The sequence below is a fragment of the Nerophis lumbriciformis genome, linkage group LG22 (genome assembly GCF_033978685.3).
Source record: "Nerophis lumbriciformis linkage group LG22, RoL_Nlum_v2.1, whole genome shotgun sequence".
In the NCBI taxonomy this organism is placed as follows: domain Eukaryota; kingdom Metazoa; phylum Chordata; class Actinopteri; order Syngnathiformes; family Syngnathidae; genus Nerophis; species Nerophis lumbriciformis.
Genome location: NC_084569.2, coordinates 2,695,231 through 2,722,458, shown reverse-complemented (window position 1 = coordinate 2,722,458; position 27,228 = coordinate 2,695,231). Strand labels below are relative to the sequence as shown.

The 27,228-nt window shown below is 41.5% G+C and overlaps 2 protein-coding genes across 2 annotated transcripts in view; one reads left to right on the top strand and one right to left on the bottom strand.

The window, feature by feature from the left end:
• Positions 1–2,817, top strand: part of LOC133615674 (radical S-adenosyl methionine domain-containing protein 1, mitochondrial-like) — a 22,926-nt gene extending 20,109 nt beyond the window's left edge. The window contains exons 8-9 of the mRNA XM_061974435.2: positions 1,499–1,602; positions 1,685–2,817. Coding sequence (XP_061830419.1) covers positions 1,499–1,602; positions 1,685–1,799 — 219 coding nt within the window. The 3' untranslated portion in view covers positions 1,800–2,817. The remainder of the gene's footprint in view (positions 1–1,498; positions 1,603–1,684) is intronic.
• Positions 2,818–6,811: 3,994 nt separating this feature from the next.
• LOC133615678 (GTP-binding protein Rhes-like) lies at positions 6,812–15,523 on the bottom strand. The gene is made up of 2 exons (XM_061974443.1): positions 14,906–15,523; positions 6,812–7,314 (listed from the first exon to the last, which is right to left on the bottom strand). The coding sequence occupies exons 1-2, from the start codon at positions 15,372–15,374 to the stop codon at positions 6,812–6,814; spliced, it is 972 nt and encodes a 323-aa protein (XP_061830427.1). The 5' UTR covers positions 15,375–15,523.
• Between the last annotated feature and the right edge of the window lie 11,705 nt (positions 15,524–27,228).

Below are 27,228 nucleotides of genomic sequence, written 5' to 3'. Positions count from 1 at the left end.
CTCGGGGTCTCCTAGCCGCTCAGGCAAATCATATTGTCTAAAAATGCATTTTTCCATGGATAACATGACATCATCGCGCCAAGTGCGTGCTCTTTCAGTCAATTAGTGCGCATATATACAGCCCGGCCCCCGGCCAAAATGTTTTTTAATTGTAATTTTGAAGAATTTATCTGAATGTGCATGAACTATTTCTGTTCAAAATTGTTTGAAATGTTAAATGTTTAAATATTAACTGTCAGTTTACTGTACTGTGCCAACTGTACTACTATATGAGTACCTATTTTCTATTGTTTCATTGAAAATTAAACAGCAAAGTCCATTTGGCTGTCATCTGTTTTAATTATGAGACACAATTGTGTCAAGGTCATGATTTTTTATTTCATGCTTGAAATAAGAAATGATTACTTTAAAAAGTAGTTTTATACTTGTGAGTGTTGATGACACAGCTTTGCAACACTTGATATTCTAGTTTCAAGCATGTTTTACTCAATATAGGTCATCAAATCTCAGCAACAAGCTGTAATATCTTACTGAGATCATCCATCCATCCATTTTCTACCGCTTATCCCTGTCATGTCTGTATTATCATGTTTTGTTTTAAGTCATGTTTTGTTTAGTTTCTGTCTTTTCACTCCCTTGTCTGGTCACCATAGCAACCATTAGTTTTCACCTGTCACGTCACGCACCTGTTTCACGTTTTGAGTCACGCACCTGCTTTCACTAATCATGTCCATAGTATTTAAGTTCATTCATTTTCTGTTGTTCGTCCTGACGACCTCACAACACATTTATGCTCTGTTCATGCCTGATACTTCTTTTCATGTCAATTCCTCAAGCAACTACTTTTGTCCAAGCCAAGTAAGTTTTTGTTCCATATTTATAGTCTTTTTGGTTTCATAGTTTGTTCTCCGCCATTGTGCGTGTTTTTTTGTTTGTACTTTTTTTGCTATAGTCTTTTGGTTTTATAGTTTATTCTCCGCCACTGTGCGCGCTTTCATTTATTCCTTTTTTTTGATCATAATAAATCATGTACCTTCATTCCCGTCTCGCACGAGCCAACTTTCCGTTGCATCCTGGAAAAGCACACACCCCGGACCAAGTCATGACAATTCCCTTCGGGGTAGCGGGGGGCGCTGGAGCCTATCTCAGCTACAATCGGGCGGAAGGCGGGGTACACCCTGGACAAGTCGCCACCTCATCGCAGGGCCTTACTGAGATCATTTAGGACCAAAACCCTTAAAACAAGTAAAACACTCTAACATAAAATCTGCTTAGTGAGAAGAATGATCTTATCAGACACAAAATAAGCAAATACCACCCTTATTTGACATATTCCATCTTACTTAGATTTCACTTTTTACAGTGTTCCATGCCTCTGTGATTTTAATATTGATGAAGTTCACATCCTGTAGGTGTAATGATCTATGTACTGCAATAATACTCCATGTGGAGGATATACCAACACTTCTAATTGGCTGTTTTGGGGGCGGGGGAGAAGAACTGGCAGCTGTTCAGTCCACAGCTGGCCCTTGGTGACATCTTCGGCTCATCCGCTGACGTCCAAGATTTCTTCCACGGATGCTCTCTGATCCTCGACGACAAGTGAATAACTCACCAAGCCAATGTTCTCTCACACCAGTGCCTGCATCTGCTCTTCTTATGTGTCATTTCTTCTCCCCTGTAGAGGCTTGCGCTGCTCATGGGATGGTCTGGCCTTACTGGACAGCATGCTGCCCACCCTGCTGATGGAACTGGAGAGGAAAATCTCCCCTCCCCCAAAAGAGTCCTGTAAGTCATGACAGCAGCGCTGACACATTTCCATGAATAATCCTTATTTGGATTCAAGCTTGAAAAAAGTGAAGTTTGTGAATGTTATCTATAAAGCACTTCTCACAGAGAGTGCTTCATGTTGTTAAAATACAATCAAAACAAGCATACAGCATGATGCAACAACAGAAACATTGACAATAAAATAATACAAATAATATGTAAAATAAAAAAACAAAATGAAATTGTCAGGTTCAAACACTGATGACATCTATTAACAAGACAAGAAGCAAGGAATTAAACAGTGACATAATTAAATTTGGCTCAATTGAGGAGAAACGCGTACACCTGTACCCTTGTACAGTGTCACCACGCTCTGGCGAAAGATTATACGCTTCCTCTTTTATTTGGACCCTGATTACATGGCAACAGCTGTTTCTAAGGGAGGGGGGGTCGTAAACAGCCATCGCCAGGGCTGTCAAACGTCATCAAGAACAAACACAGAACACGCCTCACTGATGCACATCTGCAAGACTCACTCAGAGTTGCAGTGTCAAGTTACCATACTTGCCAACCCTCCCGGATTTTCCGGGAGACTCCCGAAATTCAGCGCCTCTCCCGAAAACCTCCCGGGACAAATTTTCTCCCGAAAATCTCCCGAAATTCAGGCGGAGCTGGAGGCCACGCCCCCTCCAGCTCCATGCGGACCTGAGTGACGTGTTGACAGCCTGTTCACAGTCCGCTTTCCCACAATATAAGCAGCTAATGATTGAGGGCGAGTTCTTGGTTTCTTATGTGTGTTTATTGTTAGGCAGTTTCATTAACGTCCTCCCAGCGCGGTAGCAACACACAACAACAGCAGTCAAGTTTTCGTCTACAGTAAAGCAGTTCGTCTGCCGTAAACAGCAATGTTGTGACACTTTTAAACAGGACAATACTGCCATCTACTGTACATGCATATGTGACCCACCCATAATGTGTCACATTTTTGTGTTGATTTATTTATTTTATTTTGTGGTTTGAATTCGTTTTTGGAGCTGTCATTACACATTTATCAGTATTCACATTGGTCAGTAGGGGGCAGTAGGGCGTTTCTTCCCAATTGAATGCTATCACCTGCAGACCGGAAGTGTCTTGTCATTCTGATGAGCGCGACCAGTCTGTGAACAATTGAAACGTCCTGTGTGCTTTTTCCTCCTGTATAACAGGTTAGTTTTGGTGAATCAACTCACTGAATAATATCCATGTGATCTTTATAAGTTTAAGTACACATTCTGATGGTGGAGCCTAACTCTAAAGTGTTTGTGAGTTGTAGTTTGTATTTGTGAATGAATCCAGTGCACAGCTGCAGTAATCAATACAAAAAGGAGACGTGAGTACGCAATGTTTATATAGGAACTTCTGATCTTAATTCAGACTCCCAAATTAGAGCTCCCGTTTTCTTATTGATTTTATAATGTATATTTGTATAATGTGTGTGTTCTGAAATAGTGACAGAGAATAGAACAAGGATGGACAATTCAACCCTTAACTCAACAATGAGTAGATGAGTGTTATGTGTGTGTATATGTGTAAATAAATGAACAATGAAATTCAAGTGTTTGTTTTATTTATTTATTTATATATATATATACTGTATGTATATATATATATTATATATATATATATATATATATATATATATATATATATATATATATATATATATATATATATATATATGTGTGTGTAATAAATAAAAAAATATATATATAGCTAGAATTCACTGAAAGTCAAGTATTTCTTATATATATATATATATATCTTAACCACGCCCCCCACCCCCACCCCCCACCTCCCGAAATCGGAGGTCTCAAGGTTGGCAAGTATGCAAGTTACACACCAGAGTACAACACACTAGTTAGCAGCATGCAATGCCAGGCTTCCCACTAACTGACAAAGAAACAGATAACAGATTTGGTGTCCAGTTCAAAGTGTGACATGATTTATTTAAAAATTTGAGAGTTGACTTTTGTATTTTACATGAGTCATTATTTGTACAAACATGGTGCAAAGTCATTCATGATTTGTTAAAAAATGTTGGTGGCTAGCTAGTTCAAATGGGATATTGTGATTTCACAAGACTGTCTTAGAAGTGATCATTTGAAAATGTTCAATTTGAAAAATGTGCACTTAGAGAAAATATAAAAATAAAGTGTTGCATATTGATATTTATCTGTTTCTATATATATTTATTGTGAGCAATCATTAAGATGATCAGTGTTTCCACAAAGATAAATATCATTAATTATTAATAATAACATAGAGTTAAAGGTAAATTGAGCAAATTGGCTATTTCTGGCAATTTATTTAAGTCATACTTGCCAACCCTCCCGGATTTTCCGGGAGACTCCCGAAATTCAGCGCCTCTCCCGAAAACCTCCCGGAAGAAAATCTCTCCCGGAATTCAGCCGGAGCTGGAGGCCACGCCCCCTCCAGCTCCATGCGGACCTGAGTCCAGTGTGCGCACACAAGGAGACGAAGCAGAAGAACGAGACCGTAGTCGAAGAGCGCAGGGGAGACACTTCTCCAGGGCCGATGTATGCTCGGGGCAACACCCTTCACCTTACCCGGCAGTGGGTCTCCACAGCGGACGACTTTAGGGTGAATGATGAGTCCAGCGATTAGTTGCAAATCTTGCTTTATTGATTGCTTGCACACAGCCAATCCAACACAAAACCAACTAGTCCCTCCCCGCACTCACGCTACCCCGCTCCCTCTCTTCTCTCGCCCACACACTCACTGACGTCACTCACCTCACATGCTGTCACCTATTAAAGGGCCACACACACACATACTCTACTCTCATAACACACAGTACAGTTAGTAGAACAACTGTGTTTTCATTACTGTGTATTTGATAGGTGCCTTTGCCCAGGAATTGTATTGCATTGTATTTTCAAGTACAACAATGAGTAGATGAGTGTTATGTGTGTATATGTGGAAATAAATGAACACTGAAATTCAAGTATTTCTTTTATTTATATATATAATAAAATAAATAAATATATATATATATATGTATATACAGCTAGAATTCACTGAAAGTCAAGTATTTCATACATATATATATGTATATATATATATATATATATATATATATATATATATATATATATATATATATATATATATATATATATATATTAGAGATGCGCGGTTTGCGGGCACAACCGCGGATTATCCGCGGATTATCCGCGGATTGGGCGGATGAAATAAAAAAAAAATTAGATTTTATCCGCGAGTCGGGTCGGGCGGTTGAAATTAAAAAAAATTAGATTTTAAATAGATTCAGGCGGGTGGCAGTTAAACCAATTGGTAAATATATATACATAGTTAAATGTTGTTACCCACATACGAAAAACGAGCAGGCACCTGCAGCATATGCCACAACAGAAGAAAAAAAAAAAAGGGATGGACACTTTTACGGAGCGGAGAAGGGACGCCTCGCCGGGGTCCGGGACCGAGGCCCCTTCCCCTGAGAGGGCCCCACCGGGAGCCGTAGCTGAGGCGATCCGCGAGAAGGGCCCGACGCACGTCCAGGGTCACCACCGCGCCCACCGCACCGACACCCCGCCTCGTCCGCCTTCGCCGCGGCCGGCGTCACGCGCAGCAGGTAAGCAGCTTACCTGCCCGCCACCCCCGTGGCCGGGGGCTCGTAACAGGGGTCACTCCGCGCGCTCCTCGCGCTCCGCCCGCGCAACTTACCTGCCCGTCACCCCTGTTGCTGGGGGCGCATAACAGGGGTCACTCCGCGCGCAGTGCGCTCACGAAAGGGGTGGGGCTCACCCTGGTTGATATAGACAGCAGGACGGTGGCCATGGAAGTCGGAACCCGCTAAGGAGTGTGTAACAACCCACCTGCCGAATCAACTAGCCCTGAAAATGGATGGCGCTGGAGCGTCGGGCCCATACCCGGCCGTCGCCGGCAGCGAGACGCGCTTGGAGGTGCGCTCAGCGCGGCTCCCATATGATTGCGCACTGGTGTGCGTCTGGGTCGTGACAGCGTGGCACGCGAATGTCTGTGCTGCATTGGATCAGTCTCCTTTCTTTAACAGGCAAAAGCTTTATAACCTCACTAATGCCTTGCATCGTCTATATTAGATATATAACAACAGGCGGGTGCGGGCGGGTGCGGTTCTGATCAAATGTTAAGTCGGGTGGATGGCGGATGGTTGACGACTTTCTGATGCGGTTGCGGATGAAATAATTGCCTATCCGCGCATCTCTAATATATATATATATATATATATATATATATTTATGAAATACTCGAGTTGGTCATTAAATATACTCCTCCCCTCTTAACCACGCCCCCAACCACGCCCCGCCCCCCACCTCCCGAAATAGGAGGTCTCAAGGTTGGCAAGTATGATTGAAGTGTGTATCAAACTGGTAGCCCTTCGCATTAATCAGTACCCAAGAAGTAGCTCTTGGTTTCAAAAAGGTTGGTGACCCCTGGTATAGTTGAAGACTTAGGGTGATTAGAAAAGATGAAAAACTATTATTTGGGAATGTCCGGTGGGCCAGATTGAAAAGATTAACGGGCCGTGTTCGGCTCTCGGGCCTTCCTTCAGTTGCCCAGGTCTGATCTAACTTCTTCTCATCTGATGCATCCTGGTCATCATGAGTTGTCAGCCATGATGTACCTAATGAAGTGACCCAAGCTGACTAACACTAACACACCTCCTCCATGGTACTAACCCACGCATGAGTGGGTGCTACCATCTATCTGACAATGAGAAGACGTCTCAGTGTGAGTCACCATCCCACACTCGAGGTATATTTTGCATCACTTGCTGGAAACAGCTGAGTGCTCTCCAGCTGCATCTTTTTCTGGAACGTGCGTCAGCAAAGAAGAGATCGGGACGCCGGTTGTGAAGTTGTACAGTTTTATAGAAAAGGAATGCACTGGTCCAGCCAGCTAGTACAGAGTATAACTCCTTACATAATACAACATTGCAGCATACTACTACAATTGGTTTTTCTGGAGAGGCGCTCGCGATTCATTGAATCTGACACCTCTCGGGTTTGTCGGCCTTGCCGCTTGATCCAAGCACCAGTCGCAGGTCGCTGCCGAAGCTGGGCCGGCGCACCAACGGGTCCACGGCGGCGCAGGGCGTGCGACCGCGCCCGCCGCCCCGCTGGCCCTCGCACAAGGAGCGGTAGGCCACCATGGAGATCAGCTGATGCTTGGACGGCTCGGTCTCGCCCGGCAGGCCGCCCATGGCCGCCAGCTCCCTGAACGCCGCCTCCAGCCCGGTGCCGTGCTTGGACGAGGTCTCCACAAAGGCCACGTCGCGAGCCAGGGCCTTTGTGACCTCCGACCTGCTGACCGCTCTTTGAGCGTGGAGGTCGGATTTATTGCCGCAGACCAGCGCCGGCAACCTGGCCGGGCGTTTGAACTTGAGCAGCTTGGTCTGGGCGGCTCGGATCTCGCCGAGGAGCTCACAGACTTCGGTCAAGGACTCTCTGTCGTCCAGACTGAAGACCAGCAGGAAGACGTCACCTGAGGAGAGGAACACATTCCACCAGGATGGTTACGCAACTTCTACATGGATTGAACTGAAAGCATCACAGCAAATCCATAGCAATCCTTGCAAATACGCCCCCTTGTGGCAGTGACGACTAACTCTAGTGCACGGGTGGCAAACTCAAGGTCCGGGGGCCAGATCTGGCGTGGAAATAATATGTGTAAATAAAGTACTTGATCTTTTCTTAATAAATGTATCAAGATGGTCTCCTGCTGGCCCCACTATGGACTGGACTCTCACACTATTATGTTAGATCCACTATGGACTGGACTCTCACACTATTATGTTAGATCCACTATGGACTGGACTCTCACACTATTATGTTAGATCCACTATGGACTGGACTCTCACACTATTATGTTAGATCCACTATGGACTGGACTCTCACACTATTATGTTAGATCCACTATGGACTGGACTCTCACACTATTATGTTAGATCCACTATGGACTGAACTCACACTATTATGTTAGATCCACTGTGGACTGGACTTTCACTATTATGTTAGATCCACTATGGACTGGACTCTCACTATTATGTTAGATCCACTATGGACTGGACTCTCACTATTATGTTAGATCCACTATGGACTGGACTCTCACACTATTATGTTAGATCCACTGTGGACTGGACTTTCACTATTATGTTAGATCCACTATGGACTGGACTCTCACTATTATGTTAGATCCACTATGGACTGGACTCTCACTATTATGTTAGATACACTATGGACTGGACTCTCACTATTATGTTAGATACACTATGGACTGGACTCTCACTATTATGTTAGATCCACTATGGACTGGACTCTCACACTATTATGTTAGATCCACTATGGACTGGACTCTTACTATTATGTTGGATCCACTATGGACTGGACTTTCACAATATTATGTCAGACCCACTCAACGTCCATTGCATCCGGTCTCCCCTAGAGGGGTGGGGGTTACCCACATATGCGGTCCTCTCCAAGGTTTCTCATAGTCATTCACATCGACGTCCCATTGGGGTTGTGAGTTTTTCCTTGCCCTTATGTGGGCTCTGTACCGCGGATGTCGTTGTGGCTTGTGCAGCCCTTTGAGACACTTGTGATTTAGGGCTATATAAATAAACATTGATTGATTGATCGATTGGTATCACACAAATAAATGTACTGGGTACAATTACATATATTTACACTTTTAATCATCTCTCATAATAAAAGAAAATGTTATTGTTCAAATAAAGACAAATACTTAAATATCTGCTTGACTTGACTCGGGGTCGGCGTGGCTGTTAGAATAATTATGTGTAAGTTATCACGCAACTCTTATGCTTAAAGGCCGTTGCTATAGTTATTATCAATTGTGCTGAAGTTGTACTTCTCTATCTGTGCAAAGGGACAACTTGCAATCTTGGATTGCAGTCGTCTCGCATCAGTGTTTGTGTCCACAACATCGAGTACCATGACGCAGACAAAGCAGATGCGGATCGAAGGACCAAGAAGATGTCAGGTTCAAACACTGATGACATCTATGAAACAGACAAGAAGCAAGGAATCATGCAGAGACAGACTTCAATTTGGCTCAATGAGGAGAGACGTTTGGGGCTGCACACTCAGTTACAATCTCCCACCACGCTCTAAGGTCCAGACCCACGTGCTCCTCTATTTATTTGGGAGGTCCCTGGTTACATCACTAAGGCTGCTTCTGAAGGAAGGGGGGTAATTTCATGGACACAATATATGATTATTCAGAAATGCAAATGTGCTGACACTCGTGATATCGCCCTGCCTCTGCTTTGTCTGCGTCACGGTACTCGATGTTCGGGACACAAACACTGATACGAGACGACTCGCAATACAAGATTGCAAGTTGTCCCTTTGCACAGATGGAAAAGTACAACTTCAGCACAATTGATAATAACTATAGCAACGGCCTTTAAGCATAAGAGTTGTGTGATAACTTACACATAATTATTCTAACAGTGGCGTGGGTGGGAGAGTGGCCGTGCCAGCAACCTGAGGGTTCCTGGTTCGATCCCCACCTTCTACCAACCTCGTCACGTCCGTTGTGTCCTTGAGCAAGACACGTCACCCTTGCTCCTGATCGTGGTTAAGGCCTTGCATGGCAGCTCCCGCCATCGGTGTGTGAATGTGTGTGTGAATGGGTGATTGTGGAAATAGTGTCAAAGCGCTTTGAGTACCTTGAAGGTAGAAAAGCGTTTACTATTCATTATTACTTATGATTTCAAAGCAAGTAATCCAACAAACTTTTCATGTAAACATTTTTTTACAGTAAAATCCACTTTCAATATAGAGTGTGATAATACTCAACCGTAGATTTTACAGTAGAAAAAAAACTTGCATTCATTTTTTCACGTAAAAAAACAGTGGTACCGTTTTTCCATTAATTTAATTTAATTCCATGTATTTTTTTAATTTATTTTATATGCTGTAAAAACAAAAAATGCAAATATTATGGTAAAATGCCAGTTTTATACAATACAATCTAAAGATTTGGTTTTGTACAGTGTACATAAAAAAAGATAATAATCAAATACATAGACAATTATAAATGTTTCATATATACACATTTATATTCGTACTGTATATTATTCACTGTTAAAGGTGGCCCTCTGAGAGTAAGCATAACTGCAATGTGGCCCTCAATGAAAACCAGTTTGACACGCCTGCTTTAGTGCTAGAATCTTCCAATGTTAATTATGATTATTGACTTCCATGTCGCACTATTACTACACATTTTAATTCATCAATAAACGAAGAAGCTAAGCTGGAAATTTAAGTAACTGACGAATAATACAAGGTTCTTTAAAAAGCACAATACATGGACAAATAATATAAAATCACGTTTTAATACATTTAAATTAATATATACTTTATAATACCATTTTAAATTGGGTTTAAATTTAGCATGACCATGTGACTAGTCATTTTACAAGTCACACAAGACAAATACATTCCTAAAAAATTGAAGCTAATTTACATAACCAGCTAAAATATTTATAAATGTAATAATGAATGCAGCTGAGATAGGCTCCAGCACCCCCCGCCACCCCGAAAGGGACAAGCGGTAGAAAATGGATGGATAATGACAATGACTCATACACCATGCATTCTACTAATATCCATCCATCCATCTTCTTCCGCTTATCCGAGGTCGGGTCGCGGGGGCAGCAGCCTAAGCAGGGAAGCCCAGACTTCCCTCTCCCCAGCCACTTCGTCCAGCTCCTCCCGGGGGATCCCGAGGCGTTCCCAGGCCAGCCGGGAGACATAGTCTTCCCAGCGTGTCCTGGGTCTTCCCCGTGGCCTCCTACCGGTCGGACGTGCCCGAAACACCTTCCTAGGGAGGCGTTCGGGTGGCATCCTGACCAGATGCCCGAACCACCTCATCTGGCTCCTCTCCATGTGGAGGAGCAGCGGCTTTACTTTGAGCTCCCCCCGGATGACAGAGCTTCTCACCCTATCTCTAAGGGAGAGCCCCGCCACTCGGCGGAGGAAACTCATTTCGGCCGCTTGTACCCGAGATCTTGTCCTTTCGGTCATGACCCAAAGCTCATGACCATAGGTGAGGATGGGAACGTAGATCGACCGGTAAATCGAGAGCTTTGCCTTCCCGCTCAGCTCCTTCTTCACCACAACGGATCGATACAGCGTCCGCATTACTGAAGACGCCGCACCGATCCGCCTGTCGATCTCACCATCCACTCTTCCCTCACTCGTGAACAAGACTCCGAGGTACTTGAACTCCTCCACTTGGGGAAAGATCTCCTCCCCAACCCGGAGATGGCACTCCACCCTTTTCCGGGCGAGAACCATGGACTCGGACTTGGAGGTGCTGATTCTCATCCCAGTCGCTTCACACTCGGCTGCGAACCGATCCAGTGAGAGCTGAAGATCCTGGCCAGATGAAGCCATCAGGACCACATCATCTGCAAAAAGCAGAGACCTAATCCTGCAGCCACCAAACCAGATCCCCTCAACGCCTTGACTGCGCCTAGAAATTCTGTCCATAAAAGTTATGAACAGAATCGGTGACAAAGGGCAGCCTTGGCGGAGTCCAACCCTCACTGGAAACGTGTCCGACTTACTACCGGCAATGCGGACCAAGCTCTGGCACTGATCATACAGGGAGCGGACTGCCACAATCAAACAGTCCGATACCCCATACTCTCTGAGCACTCCCCACAGGACTTCCCGAGGGACACGGTCGAATGCCTTCTCCAAGTCCACAAAACACATGTAGACTGGTTGGGCAAACTCCCATGCACCCTCAAGGACCCTGCCCAGAGTATAGAGCTGGTCCACAGTTCCACGACCAGGACGAAAACCACACTGTTCCTCCTGAATCCGAGGTTCGACTATCCGGCGTAGCCTCCTCTCCAGTACACCTGAATAGACCTTACCGGGAAGGCTGAGGAGTGTGATCCCACGATAGTTAGAACACACCCTCCGGTTCCCCTTCTTAAAGAGAGGAACCACCACCCCGGTCTGCCAATCCAGAGGTACCGCCCCCGATGTCCACGCGATGCTGCAGAGTCTTGTCAAGCAAGACTAATAGTCAAACCTTTTTTTTTTTACAGGTATAAACAATATATTCATCTAATTCTAATAATGATGTCAATAATACTTCCACCTCCAACATATACAGTCTGAAATATAACATCTTTATATTCTGATATAGTAAGATAAACAACATTCTAATTACTATTCTAATAATAATATAAATAATATATGATTTCGAATTTTTTAAGACCGGGCTTTCTGCTCCGCCGCTCCCAGTCTGTGGAACGCTTTCCCTGACCACCTGAGGGCACCACAGACTGTGGATGCCTTTTTTTTTTTTTTTTTTTTTGTGTGTCCTGTCCAGCTTCTCAGGCAAATCATATAGTTGATGTAGATGCCCATGTCGGCTGTTCACATTTACTTTACAAAAGAGAAGTGTAGGATACTTCTCTTGTTGCCTTATTTGTATTTGACTTTATTAAATGTATTTATATTATCATTTAGTGCAGCCGGGCCGGAGCAGGAGGGGATAGAAAGAGAAAAAAAAAGAAGACAGAGGGGGAAATTGTGGGGACAAGAGGGGGATTAGACAGAGAGACAAAAACAACAACAGCAAACAACAACAACAACAACAATAGAGCAACATCAGCAAATATGACATGTACAAATATGATGGTAAAAGTAATAGCAAATAAGCAGTTAGCGAAAAATAAAAAATAATACAGAAATGACAATGAGCATTATTACACTACAAATGGATCAATACAAATACCAATAGAAATAACGCTATTGATAATGAACAATACCAATAATTTACCTTTATTATCAACAATACAGTTGTTTAAATGCAACAATACATATACGTAATGATAACTTGAGATACGAAAGAATGCAGAAAAATGGAGGGGGAGAAAGAGAAGCAACCTACATTAACCTTGTAGATTGTTATAGTCACAATAGGTTAAGCTTTGTCAGTGTGCCATGTGTTACACCCAGTTTACCCTAGGGCAACAACGTTAATATATGTTTGATGAAACGTGATTATGTGCATGAGTGTAAGTATGCATATGTACTTGTATATGTACAGAATGTGTATATGTGTTTGTACAATGAATGTATATGTACAGAATGTGTATATGTGTTTGTACAGTGAATGTATATGTACAGTATGTGTATGTGTATGTTTGTATATTGAATGTGCGTGTGGATGTACGAACATTAGGTAGGTAAATATGTACTGTATTTGTGTATGTATGTGGGAGCGTAGGTACCTATGTACGTATGTGAGCATACGTGAATTTGCATGTACAATACATTCGACTCCCAGAGTGCGTGGGAGCCAGAGCACGGCCCCATCACCCCCGAGAGCCCAACCCACAAACAGGAGGCGTGGTGCCCAGGGAACCAGGGACCACCGCCCCCACGCAGCCAAGCCGGCCAGCGACAGGAACTGTGGATGCCTTTTAAAAAAGGCTTAAAAGTCCTTCTTTAAAAAAAAATAAAATAAAAAAAAGCCTTTTTTTTTTTTAGATATATGCATACCGTATTTTCCGCACTATAAGGCGCACCTAAAAACCACAAATTTTCTCAAAAGCTAACAGTGCGCCTTATAACCCGGTGCGCTTTATTACGATTCATTTTCATAAAGTTTCGATCTCGCAACTTCGGTAAACAGCCGCCATCTTTTTTCCCGGTAGAACAGGAAGCGCTTCTTCTTCTACGCAAGCAACCGCCAAGGTAAGCACCCGCCCCCATAGAACAGGAAGCGCTTCTTCTTCTACTGTAAGCTACCGCCCGCCCCCGGAAGAAGAAGAAAAAACGCGCGGATATCACCGTACGTTTCATTTCCTGTTTACATCTGTAAAGACCACAAAATGGCTCCTACTAAGCGAAAAGGATCCGGTTCATAAAAAGACGCAATCTCTCCATCCGCACACGGATTACTACCGTATTTCACAGCAACTGATATTCCTGTGAACCGCACTGTGGATACAACGGGAGCACGTACGGTGAATATTCGCACCACAGGGAATGAGAAGTCATCCTTCACTGTGGTTCTAGCTTGCCATGCTAACTTCCACCCATGGTGATATTCAAAAGGAAGACCTTGCCAAAAGAGACCTTTCCAGCCGGCGTCATCATAAAAGCTAACTCGAAGGGATGGATGGATGAAGAAAAGATGAGCGAGTGGTTAAGGGAAGTTTACGCGAAGAGGCCGGGTGGCTTTTTTCACACAGCTCCGAAGGCGAACACACCTTCACTAAGACGGGCAGACAGCGCCGGACGACATACGCCAACATTTGCCAGTGGATCGTAAATGCCTGGGCAGATATTTCGGTCACAACTGTGGTCCGAGCTTTCCGGAAGGCAGGATTCACAGAACAACAGCGACACTGACTCCCGATGACTTCGACGAGACGGAACCGGCCATTTTGGATACCACGCTTGCGCAACTTTTCAATTCGGACACCGAAGACGAAGAATTCGAAGGATTTACGAATGAAGAATAACTTCAGAAGGTGAGCGCTATGTTTATTTTGTGTGTTGTGACATTAACGTTCGAGCAACATTATGTTACTATTGCTCTACACCATTTTGAATTTTACTATGTTTGTGATTGCACATTTGCGTACATTTTGGGACAGAGTTGTTAGAACGCTGGTTTTCAATATATTATTAAAGTTTGACTGAACTATCTGACTGTTTTTTTGACATTCACTTTAGCGCAGCGTTTTTTTGACATTCACTTTAGCGCAGCGTAGGCGCGGCTTATAGTCCGGGGCGGCTTATTGGTGGACAAAATTATGAAATATGTAATTCATAGAAGGTGCGGCTAATAATCCGGTGCGCCTTATAGTGCGGAAAATACGGTACTAGTTATAGCTATTTGGCTGTTCTAGTTTTCATTTTTATTCATTTATTTTATTTTTTCATTTTTATTTATTTTTTTAATGCACTGTAGCACTTTGAGATTGTTTACTCAATATAAAGTGCTTTTTACAAATCAAATCTATTATTATTAATATCATTTTGCTGCACTACATTGGACAATAAATGTTCACCTGTCAGGATGGAGAGCCTCCGTTTTGCCGGGAAGTTTCTCTCTATGGAGGCGTCCAGAATGTCCACCTGGTAGGTTTCCCCTCCCACGTGGAACAACTTCCTGTGGAAGTCCTCTGCCGTGGGTTCATATTGCTCCCGGAAGTCTTCCCCCAGGAAACGCCTCACCACGTTGGTCTTGCCCACCCGGGGAGCGCCCAGCACCACAATTCTGTGACGGTTCCTGGGCTTGACCACCTCCGCACACCCGCGGGGGAGCGGCTCGCTGGAGACGCTCTCCAAGGCTCTCCTGTCCCGCTGCGTCCATCGCCCTTTGACCGTCCCCAGGAGACCCACGCCGCTCTTCGACAACACCTTCGGGTGCTGTTGACGCAGGACGGGTGTGAGGGCGGGGCTCTGGTGCCCGGCGAAGGTGCTGAACATTTCCAAGACGCCATCAACGGGAAGGTGGAACTTCTCCTTTGTGTTCATCTTTGTTCAGCGTTGGATGTCAGACATGGGTATCAGACTCTTGCTGGTCTGCCCATGTGTGCGCTGAGCTCAACACATTTTGGTCTTTTATACACCCACACTCCACACGCTGTGTTCGTCATCCAGCGTCATCCAGGGAACACGCTCCTTTTATAGAAGCCCCCCTCTCCCGCTTCGATTTCGGACTAATTTGTTCACACCTCATCTTCCCGGCCTCATTATGCATTAATGGAGGGGATGATTGCCCGCATCCTTGTCGTCACGGATACGGGAAGGATGAAACATCTGGCATCATTGTCTGTTTGTCCCAATGCTGCTCAATTGAAGTATTTATCCTGGATGGTTCACCAACATACTAGAAACATCTCTGACTGTGATGCAGTGCAGGTGCACCTCATGATGGAGCTTAAAAAAAGCAAGTCGTGCTGTGCAGTGAGCACGACTCTTACACTCTGCTTTATGATTCACCAAATACCGTCAGGAGGTTGGTTTTCCCCCCCCATCCTGTCAGCATATGCAACATCAATTATTCACCAAAAAAAGGTCTGAGTGTTTGTTCCTTCGTCATTAAGCACTCGGGAGAACAGGCTGAAAATGAACCCTAACCCAATGTGTGATGATGACACTATGTCCTGCACATTGACAGCCACAAGCCACTAATGTCCCTCCACAGTGACATTCCCACTGGGTTGAGTGTTTTTCTTGCCCCGATGTGGGATCTACGTGCTGCCGCTAGGTGACAACATGCGAGGTGACCACAGATGAGACGCTAGCTGTCCAAAGTCGGGACCCAGGGTGGACCACTCATGTGTGCATCAGTTGGGGACGTCTCTGAACTGCTGACCTGTCTTCACTCAAGATGATCTCCTGCTGGCCCCACTATGGACTGGACTCTCACACTATCATGTTAGATCCACTATGGACTGGACTCTCACACTATTATGTTAGATCCACTATGGACTGGACTCTCACTATTATGTTAGATCCACTATGGACTGGACTCTCACTATTATGTTAGATCCACTATGGACTGGACTCTCACACTATTATGTTAGATCCACTATGGACTGGACTCTCACACTATTATGTTAGATCCACTATGGACTGGACTCTCACTATTATGTTAGATCCACTATGGACTGGACTCTCACTATTATGTTAGATCCACTATGGACTGGACTCTCACACTATTATGTTAGATCCACTATGGACTGGACTCTCACACTATTATGTTAGATCCACTATGGACTGGACTCTCACACTATTATGTTAGATCCACTATGGACTGGACTCTCACACTATTATGTTAGATCCACTATGGACTGGACTCTCACACTATTATGTTAGATCCACTATGGACTGGACTCTCACTATTATGTTAGATCCACTATGGACTGGACTCTCACACTATTATGTTAGATCCACTATGGACTGGACTCTCACACTATTATGTTAGATCCACTATGGACTGGACTCTCACACTATTATGTTAGATCCACTATGGACTGGACTCTCACTATTATGTTAGATCCACTATGGACTGGACTCTCACACTATTATGTTAGATCCACTATGGACTGGACTCTCACACTATTATGTTAGATCCACTATGGACTGGACTCTCACTAATATGTTAGATCCACTATGGACTGGACTCTCACACTATTATGTTAGATCCACTATGGACTGGACTCTCACTATTATGTTAGATCCACTATGGACTGGACTCTCACACTATTATGTTAGATCCACTATGTACTGGACTCTCACACTATTATGTTAGATCCACTATGGACTGGACTCTCACTATTATGTTAGATCCACTATGGACTGGACTCTCACTATTATGTTAGATCCACTATGGACTGGACTCTCACTATTACGTTAGATCCACTATGGACTGGACTCTCACTATTACGTTAGATCCACTATGGACTGGACTCTCACACTATTATGTTAGATCCACTATGGACTGGACTCTCACACTATTATGTTAGATCCACTATGGACTGGACTCTCACTATTATGTTAGATCCACTATGGACTGGACTCTCACTATCATGTTAGATCCACTATGGACTGGACTCTCACTATTACGTTAGATCCACTATGGACTGGACTCTCACACTATTATGTTAGATCCACTATGGACTGGACTCTCACACTATTATGTTAGATCCACTATGGACTGGACTCTCACTATTATGTTAGATCCACTATGGACTGGACTCTCACTATTATGTTAGATCCACTATGGACTGGACTCTCACACTATTATGTTAGATCCACTATGGACTGGACTCTCACACTATTATGTTAGATCCACTATGGACTGGACTCTCACTATTATGTTAGATCCACTATGGACTGGACTCTCACTATTATGTTAGATCCACTATGGACTGGACTCTCACTATTACGTTAGATCCACTATGGACTGGACTCTCACACTATTATGTTAGATCCACTATGGACTGGACTCTCACACTATTATGTTAGATCCACTATGGACTGGACTCTCACTATTATGTTAGATCCACTATGGACTGGACTCTCACTATTATGTTAGATCCACTATGGACTGGACTCTCACACTATTATGTTAGATCCACTATGGACTGGACTCTCACACTATTATGTTAGATCCACTATGGACTGGACTCTCACACTATTATGTTAGATCCACTATGGACTGGACTCTCACACTATTATGTTAGATCCACTATGGACTGGACTCTCACACTATTATGTTAGATCCACTATGGACTGGACTCTCACTATTATGTTAGATCCACTATGGACTGGACTCTCACTATTATGTTAGATCCACTATGGACTGGACTCTCACACTATTATGTTAGATCCACTATGGACTGGACTCTCACACTATTATGTTAGATCCACTATGGACTGGACTCTCACACTATTATGTTAGATCCACTATGGACTGGACTCTCACTATTATGTTAGATCCACTATGGACTGGACTCTCACACTATTATGTTAGATCCACTATGGACTGGACTCTCACTATTATGTTAGATCCACTATGGACTGGACTCTCACACTATTATGTTAGATCCACTATGGACTGGACTCTCACTATTACGTTAGATCCACTATGGACTGGACTCTCACACTATTATGTTAGATCCACTATGGACTGGACTCTCACTATTATGTTAGATCCACTATGGACTGGACTCTCACTATTATGTTAGATCCACTATGGACTGGACTCTCACTATTATGTTAGATCCACTATGGACTGGACTCTCACTATTATGTTAGATCCACTATGGACTGGACTCTCACTATTATGTTAGATCCACTATGGACAGGACTCTCACTATTATGTTAGATCCACTATGGACCGGACTCTCACTCTTATGTTAGATCCACTATGGACTGGACTCTCACTATTATGTTAGATCCACTATGGACTGGACTCTCACTATTATGTTAGATCCACTATGGACTGGACTCTCACTATTATGTTAGATCCACTATGGACTGGACTCTCACTATTATGTTAGATCCACTATGGACTGGACTCTCACACTATTATGTCAGATCCAGAGGTGGGACAAAGTCATTGTTTTGCAAGTCACAAGTAAGTCTCAAGTCTTTGCCCTCAAGTCTCGAGTCAAGTCCCGAGTCAAGACAGGCAAGTCCTGAGTCAAGTCCAAAGTCAGGACTGGAAAGTCTCAAGTCAAGTCCAAAGTCAGGACTGGAAAGTCTCAAGTCAAGTCCCAAGTCCTGCATTTTGAGTTTCGAGTCCTTTCAAGTCCTTTTAACCACAGACTAATATATTTACACAGATTGTGTATGCTTTTAAAACGCTGTATTTATTTATTAAAACAAGTGCATTTGAAATTGCAGGGAAAAAGATAGTGCTGACATTGCACTTCATAATAGCACTATCAACCAGTCATTTTAAACATGTAACTCATTCCTTTACAGAATAAACACATTTGAAAAAAACAAGTGCAACTGTACTTATTTGCACAAAAGTGTTAACATTGTATTTCCATGGCATATTGCATTGTAACTAGTTCCACAGCAGTTTCTATCCTGTTCTTACCTTATCTCATTGATCTCATCTCATACTGTATGTGTGTTGATGTGTGCGTACACATGAAAAACATAACAAATATATGAACATAACAATGAACAGAGTTGTACTTTTTAGATGTCAGGGCCCTATGCAATATGTACACATATTCTTAATATAGTATACATTTTAACTGACCTTTATTTGACTATGTTTGTCTTTTTGTAGGTGGCTAAAATACGCGGTGCTGCTGACCACCGTCTAACTTTACGTTACTGTGTGTGATACATTGACTAATGTAATGTTACTGTGTGTGATACATTGACTAACGTAATGTTACTGTGTGTGATACATTGACTAACGTTAAAAGATCTTCAATATTTGTATGTGAAAATCACAAAGAAATCTTCTGGGGGAGGATGACGCCCCTACAGGGGTTTGCTTTACAAACTTTCAGCCCCACCTAAAACAAAATTCACCAGCCGCCGCTGTTTATGATGCATTCTCAAGTTAGGCAAAGTATAAGACAAGACTTTCTTAACAGTATAATTGTAACCAGGAATAAGACTTCAAGTAACAATATTCAAAAACTAACATTGTTGGGTAAAACAGAATTTGGTTTTATTCTGAATCCAGTGAAACAGATTGGTGGTTTTAGCTGATATAAAGACTTTCAGGTGTTTGTATATGTTGAAGTATTTGGCAGACGCTTTTATCCAAAGCGACATACATAAAAAATACATATAAAACAATCACTGTAAACATGATCATTTAATCCAATCCAATCCAATCCAATCCACTTTATTTATATAGCACATTTAAACAACAAGAATCTTTCCAAAGTGCTGCACAGCCATGTTAAAAACATCACCAGATAGATTGACAATTAGGAGGACCAATAGTCAACATGATCCACAACATCCTCTAGTATACCTTTAAGTCTTTCATATATATATATGCATATATATATATATATATATATATATATATATATATATATATGTATGTGTGGGAAAAAAATCACAAGACTATTTCATCTCTAGAGGCCTGTTTCATGAGGGGGGGTACCCTCAATCATCAGGAGATTTAGTCTTGTGATTTTCTTCCCACACATACATATATTGCGCTCTACTACGGTATCGAGCACTATTTTTTGGATAACCTTATTAAGACATATATATATATATATATATATATATATATATATATATATATACATATATATATATATATATATATATATATATATATATATATATATATATGTCTTAATAAGGTTATCCAAAAAATATATAAATATATATATATATATATATATATATATATATATATATATACATATATATATATATATATATATATATATATGTCTTAATAAGGTTATCCAAAAAATAGTGCTCGATATGTCTTAATAACCTTATTAAGACATATATATATATATATATATATATATATATATATATATATATATATATATATATATACATATATATATATATATATATATATATATATATATATATATATATATATATATATATATATATATATGTCTTAATAAGGTTATCCAAAAAATAGTGCTCGATACCGTAGTAGAGCGCAATATATGTATGTGTGGAAAAAAAATCACAAGACTAAATCTCCTGATGATTGAGGGTACCCCCCCTCATGAAACAGGCCTCTAGAGATGAAATAGTCTTGTGATTTTTTTTCCCACACATACATATATATATATATATATATATATATATGTATATATATATATATATATATATATATATATATATATATATATATATATATATATATATATATATATACACATATATATATATGAAAGACTTAAAGGTATACTAGAGGATGTTGTGGATCATGTTGACTATTGGTCCTCCTAATTGTGTATATATATATATATATATATATATATATATATATATATATATATATATATATATATGTCTTAATAAGGTTATCCAAAAAATAGTGCTCGATACAGTAGTAGAGCGCAATATATGTATGTGTGGGGAAAAAAAAATCACAAGACTATTTCATCTCTACAGGCCTGTTTCATGAGGGGGGGTACCCTCAATCGTCAGGAGATTTTAATGGGAGCATTCGCATACCATGGTTTATATAGGGCACAGAGTGGGTGGGTACAGGCTGGCCTAGGGGCGTGGTGATTGGCTCATGTGTTACCTAGGAGGTGTTTCCGTCTATGGCGGCATGTTGTTACAATTTCGCTGCGCTTGTTGAGGGATGACAGGTCTGGACGCTAAATAATAAACAGTTTCTCTTTCAAGCATAGGTTGCATCTTTTATTACCACTATTGTAAGGTGTGCTGGATGCAAGAATTTGCCATGTTATTGAATATTCAACATTATTGTCTTTGAGGTCCCAAATGTGTTTGCTGAGTTCTGTGGTATTTCGCAGGTTTTTGTTCCTGAAAGAAGCCTTGTGATTGTTCCATCTGGTTTTGAATTCTCCCTCGGTTAATCCTACATATGTGTCGGATGTGTTAATGTCCTTGCGTATTACCTTAGATTGGTAGACAACTGATGTTTGTAAGCACCCCCCGTTGAGAGGGCAATCAGGTTTCTTTCGACAATTACATCCTTTGTTGGTTTTGGAGTCGCTCTGTCTGAGGACCGACGGCTCATTTGCAATTGTTTTGTTGGGGTTTGAGATGATTTGTCGTATATTGTTCATGCAGCTGTAGCTCAATTTAATGTTGTTCTTGTTGAATACTTTTCTTAGGATGTTGCCTTTGGGGAAGTGTTTGTCAATCAGATTGAGGAATTTGTGTCCAATGTTCGTTGAGACGTTTTTGCTGTATGGGGGGTTGTACCAGATGATGTCGTTCCGTTTTCTGTTCTTTTTTGGCTGGTTTCCTGGCGTGGGTTCATAGGTGAGGGTGAAATTGTATCCGCTTTCATCAAGGGCTTTTTGGTACGGGGGGGTTGCTTGGTCAAATTCAGCTTTGCTAGATGACAGCATCGATAGCCTTTTATTGATTCCGGTAGGTATTCTTTTCGTGGTGGTGGGTGGGTGGTTGCTGTCATGGTGCACATATTGGAGTGTTGTGTTGGGTTTCGTGAATGGTTGGTAGCTGTTATTTCTCAGGTTGAAAGTGACGTCAAGGAAGTTGACGGTTTGCTTGTTGGCTTCAATCGTGATTCGTAGGCCGTTCTCTTTGAAAATTATATATATATATATATATATATATATATATATTGTTGCGTTTTGGACCAGTTGTTCCTCCCAGGGAATTCAAGTCACAATTCGCTCCCAAGTTCTTTCCGACCCTTAAAGCTGAGTTGAAAAACCACCAGAGACAGAATAGGTATTTTGTTGTATATTCTCAAAGCTTTGCCAATATACATTTTTTGAGACCAGTCCAGCATAGAACATTCTATCGTGCCGCCCAAAATGGTCTGTCTTCCCGATCCCACTACCCTCTCTCTCGTCCCATCTCTGTAGCCAAAACAAAATGCTAGTCTAAACACATTCCAAAGAACTCAAGGTTAACACACACAGTTTGCTTGCTGACAGAGCAGAAAGACAAGAAGTGGAAAAAGACGAGCTGTTTTCAAATATGACAAAGAAATGGAAGAAGTACAACTTAAATTCGGATATATGTAAATATCTGCCTCCGACAATATATATATATATATATATATATATATATATATATATATATATATATATATATATATATATATACAGTTGTGCTCATAAGTTTACATACCCTGGGAGAATTAATGATTTCTTGGCCATTCTTCAGAGAATATGAATGATAACACAAAAACCTTTCTGCCACTCATGCTTAATGGTCGTGTGAAGCTATTTATTGGCAAACAACTGTGTTTACTCTTTTTAAATCAAAATGTTAAAAGAAAGTACCCAAATGACCCTGATCAAAAGTTTCCATACCCCAGTGACTTTGATCTGATAACATGCACAAAAGTTGACACAAACAGGTTTGAATGGCTAATCAAGGTTCCAATCCTCACCTGTGACATGTTTGTTTGTAATGAATGTGTGTGTATAAAAGGTCAGTGAGTTTCTGGGCTTCTGACAGACCATTGCATCTTTCATCCAGTGCTGCACACATGTTTCTGGATTCTGAGTCACGGGGAAGGCAAAAGAATTGTCAAAGGATCTGCGAGAAAAGGTCATTGAACTGCATAAAACAGGAAAGGGGTATAAAAAGATATCCAAGGAATTGAGAATGCCAATCAGCAGTGTTCAAAGGCTGATTAAGAAGTGGAAAATGAGGGATTCAGGTAGACCAGCAAAGATTTCAGCCACAACTGCCAGGAAAATTGTTCGAGATGCAAAGAAAAATCCACAAATGACTTCAACTGAAATACAGGACTCTCTGAAAAATTGTGGTGTGGCTGTTTCAAGATGCACAATAAGGAGGCACTTGAAGAAAAATGGGCTGCTGCCCTAATATATATATATATATATATATATATATATATATATATATATATATATATATATATATATATATATATATATATATATGAAAGAAAAACCCAGACACCATCTTTGTAGTCATTTTTCTCCTGCGTGGACTTCCGTCTTCCTTTACAATGAGTGAAGCTGCACGAAACCTTGTGTCTGCAATTGTAAATAATTTAGTTTTTAAGTTTTGTGTTTCTTGTAGAATCTATATAAAGTAATATACATTAGCCTATTGTTAAAATAACGAAAAAAAACATCATTAAATATATTTGTTTTATTGTATTGTTACATTAATAGCTGTTGTATTATTATAGGATGGCTTGTTAAACATTTCATAGGATTTTCAGCGGGAGGAAAAACCAAGACATTTAATATCAAATGTAAAATGAATAAATACATAAAAAGAAAAAGAAAAAAAATGGTTCAAAGCCATCGTCCCGGGGAGCATTTCATTTCGTCCCGTGCATTTATTTTTACCGTCCCCGGGACGACGGGACTACGTTAATCTCAAGCCCTGGAAGTTACATTTTATTGTTTGCATTATTTGTTTCAGCATTGAAATTTGACGATGGTCCCTCAGCTCTTTGACAACTTTGGCTCTTTTTCACATCAGCAGACGGACTCTAAATCTTTCTTATTTACAGTATATATAAACCTTTCTCATTTCTATTCAGACTTCCATATATATTTAATTTCCTTAACGGCTTGCCATAATACATATATATATAAATATTATATTTAAGCCAAATTATCCCGATCCAGATATTACTTTAATTCAAGTAATTACCGTATTTTCCGCACCATAAGCCGCCCTGGGTTATAAGCCGCGCCTTCAATGAACGGCATATTTCAAAACTTTGTCCACCTATAAGCCGCCCCGTGTTATAAGCCGCATCTAACTGCGCTAAAGGAATGTCAAAAAAACAGTCAGATAGGTCAGTCAAACTTTAATAATATATTAAAAACCAGCGTGATGTGGGCGCGCATGGAGTCGTATATCAACATGGACGGAGCTGCGTGAAAAAAGCCACCCGGCCTCTTCGCGTAAACTTCCCTTAACCACTCGCTCATCTTTTCTTCATCCATCCATCCCTTCGAGTTAGCTTTTATGATGACGCCGGCTGGAAAGGTCTCTTTTGGCAAGGTCTTCCTTTTGAATATCACCATGGGTGGAAGTTTCTGGCCATTAGCATGGCAAGCTAGAACCACAGTGAAGGATGACTTCTCATTCCCTGTGGTGCGAATATTCACCGTACGTGCTCCCGTTGTATCCACAGTGCGGTTCACAGGAATATCAAAAGTCAGTGGAACCTCGTCCATGTTGATAATGTTCTCTGGCCGGATCTTTTTTTCAGCTATCTTGTTTTTACAATATGCACGGAAAGTAGCCAGCTTTTCTTGAAAGTCTTTAGGCAGTTGCTGTGAAATAGTAGTCCGTGTGCGGATGGAGAGATTGCGTCTTTTCATGAACCGGAAACCTGTCGCTTAGTAGGAGCCATTTTGTGGTCTTTACAGATGTAAACAAACAAAGGAAATGAAACGTAATATCCGCGCCCTTCTTCTTTTTCTACGCGGGCGGGTGGTTGCTTACAGTAGAAGAAGAAGCGCTTCCTGTTCTATGGGGGCGGGTGCTTACCTTGGCGGTTGCTTGCGTAGAAGAAGAAGCACTTCCTCTTCTACGGGGAAAAAAGATGACGGCTGTTTACCGTAGTTGCGAGACCGAAACTTTATGAAAATGAATCTTAATATTAATCCATATATAAAGCGCACCGGGTTATAAGCCGCACTGTCAGCTTTTGAGTAAATTTGTGGTTTTTAGGTGCGGCTAATAGTGCGGAAAATACGGTAAGTAATATTTCCAGGGCTTGAATTTACAACCATTTTAGTCACATATGTGCCCAAAATCTGTGCAACTTCAAAATATTTGGGAACAAACAATTATTGTATTGTGAGCAAAAGTGGTGGCATTAGCCTCTATGTTGTGAAGTAATAAGATAGAGGCTAATGCCATGACTTTCATTGTGTTTCAGTGTATCTTGAAGGGTCATGCAAGTCATTGTTTCTTGTTGATTGTCATGTCTGTGTGATCATGTTTTTGTTTTGGTCATGTTCGGTTTTGTTTTTGGACTTTTTGTGCACTTTTGTTTTGTCACCATAGCAACCATTAATTTTCACCTGTCACGTCACGCACCTGTTTTCGTTAATCATGTCTATAGTATTTAAATTCATTGTTTTCAGTTTGTCGTTCTGACGACATCCCGCATTTATGCTTCTGCACACTCTCCACACCCGTATGACCCTTGCTGCTCTTTTTTCATGCCGGTCCCATGCCAAGTAAGTTTTTGTTTATTAAGCCACAGTTAGTGTTTTTTGTTGTTCATAGTTTCTGCCTTTGTGCAAGTATTTGTTTTCATAGCCAAGTCGTTTCTCCGCCACTGAGCGCGCTTTTCGTTTGTACTTTTTTGTAGTTATAGTGTTTAAATATATCATGTATTCACCTTCACGCCACATCTGGTCCAAATCACTTGCACCTCGGGAGAACAAACCACGCCACAGTCCAAGTCGTGACATTGATGCTGTAAACAAAATGTCACTGTGCAAACCCACGTTTGTTGTTGTACAGATTGAAAATAAACCCACTGAAATAATAATAATAACAATGAATAATTTCTAAGTCTTTGTTAGCCGTTTGTGAGGTTTTGTGCTCGTGCGCTACGTTCGCTCGCATCCTGTGCATCTCCTGGGGGCTAAGCCCCACCCCGTCCTTAAAAGCTAGTGACGCCCCTGGCTTGTACTTGTAGTGGAAGGTCCAGGTTTTAAATGAGAACAAAAGTGGATTCAACACAAGAGTTTTATTTTACTCATAATTAAATGGTACAATGGTTGGATTAAGTTGTCGAGCACACAAACAGTTTTCCCCGGGCGCGCCTGTCAGCATGCAATGAAAAAAAGCTTTCTCCTAGGTTTGACTTCGTCATTTTTATCTGTTTTCCTCGTGCGTCAAGGTTCTGATGTTTTCGACCAGTTTGTTCCGCAATCTCCTTGAAACCCTTAGTCATACTTAGACAATCAAAACATTTTGTAGAATAGTCAGCCCGACTCCATATTCAACTTTGGCCTACATCTGGTCCTGTAATGGTTTAGAATAGACGAGAAATTAAATGAGCAGACATTCTTGACAGACACAAAATATACGGTAGCTCAAAGGTCAGAAATTCCACAACATACTATTGTACTATGTGCAGGGACGTAAGCATTGAGTGAGCCACACCACAACATTACTGTGCTCTGCGGTGTAACGTAAGGTTAATTCAGTGGTACTGGCAAGT

Excerpts from the sequence above, each read along its gene's own strand:
- LOC133615678 (XM_061974443.1), bottom strand. The coding sequence starts at position 15,374 with ATGAACACAAAGGAGAAGTTCCACCTTCCCGTTGATGGCGTCTTGGAA. Across the intron at positions 7,315-14,905 it reads GAGGCTCTCCATCCTGACAG|GTGACGTCTTCCTGCTGGTC; the intron begins GTGAACATTTAT and ends TCCTCTCCTCAG.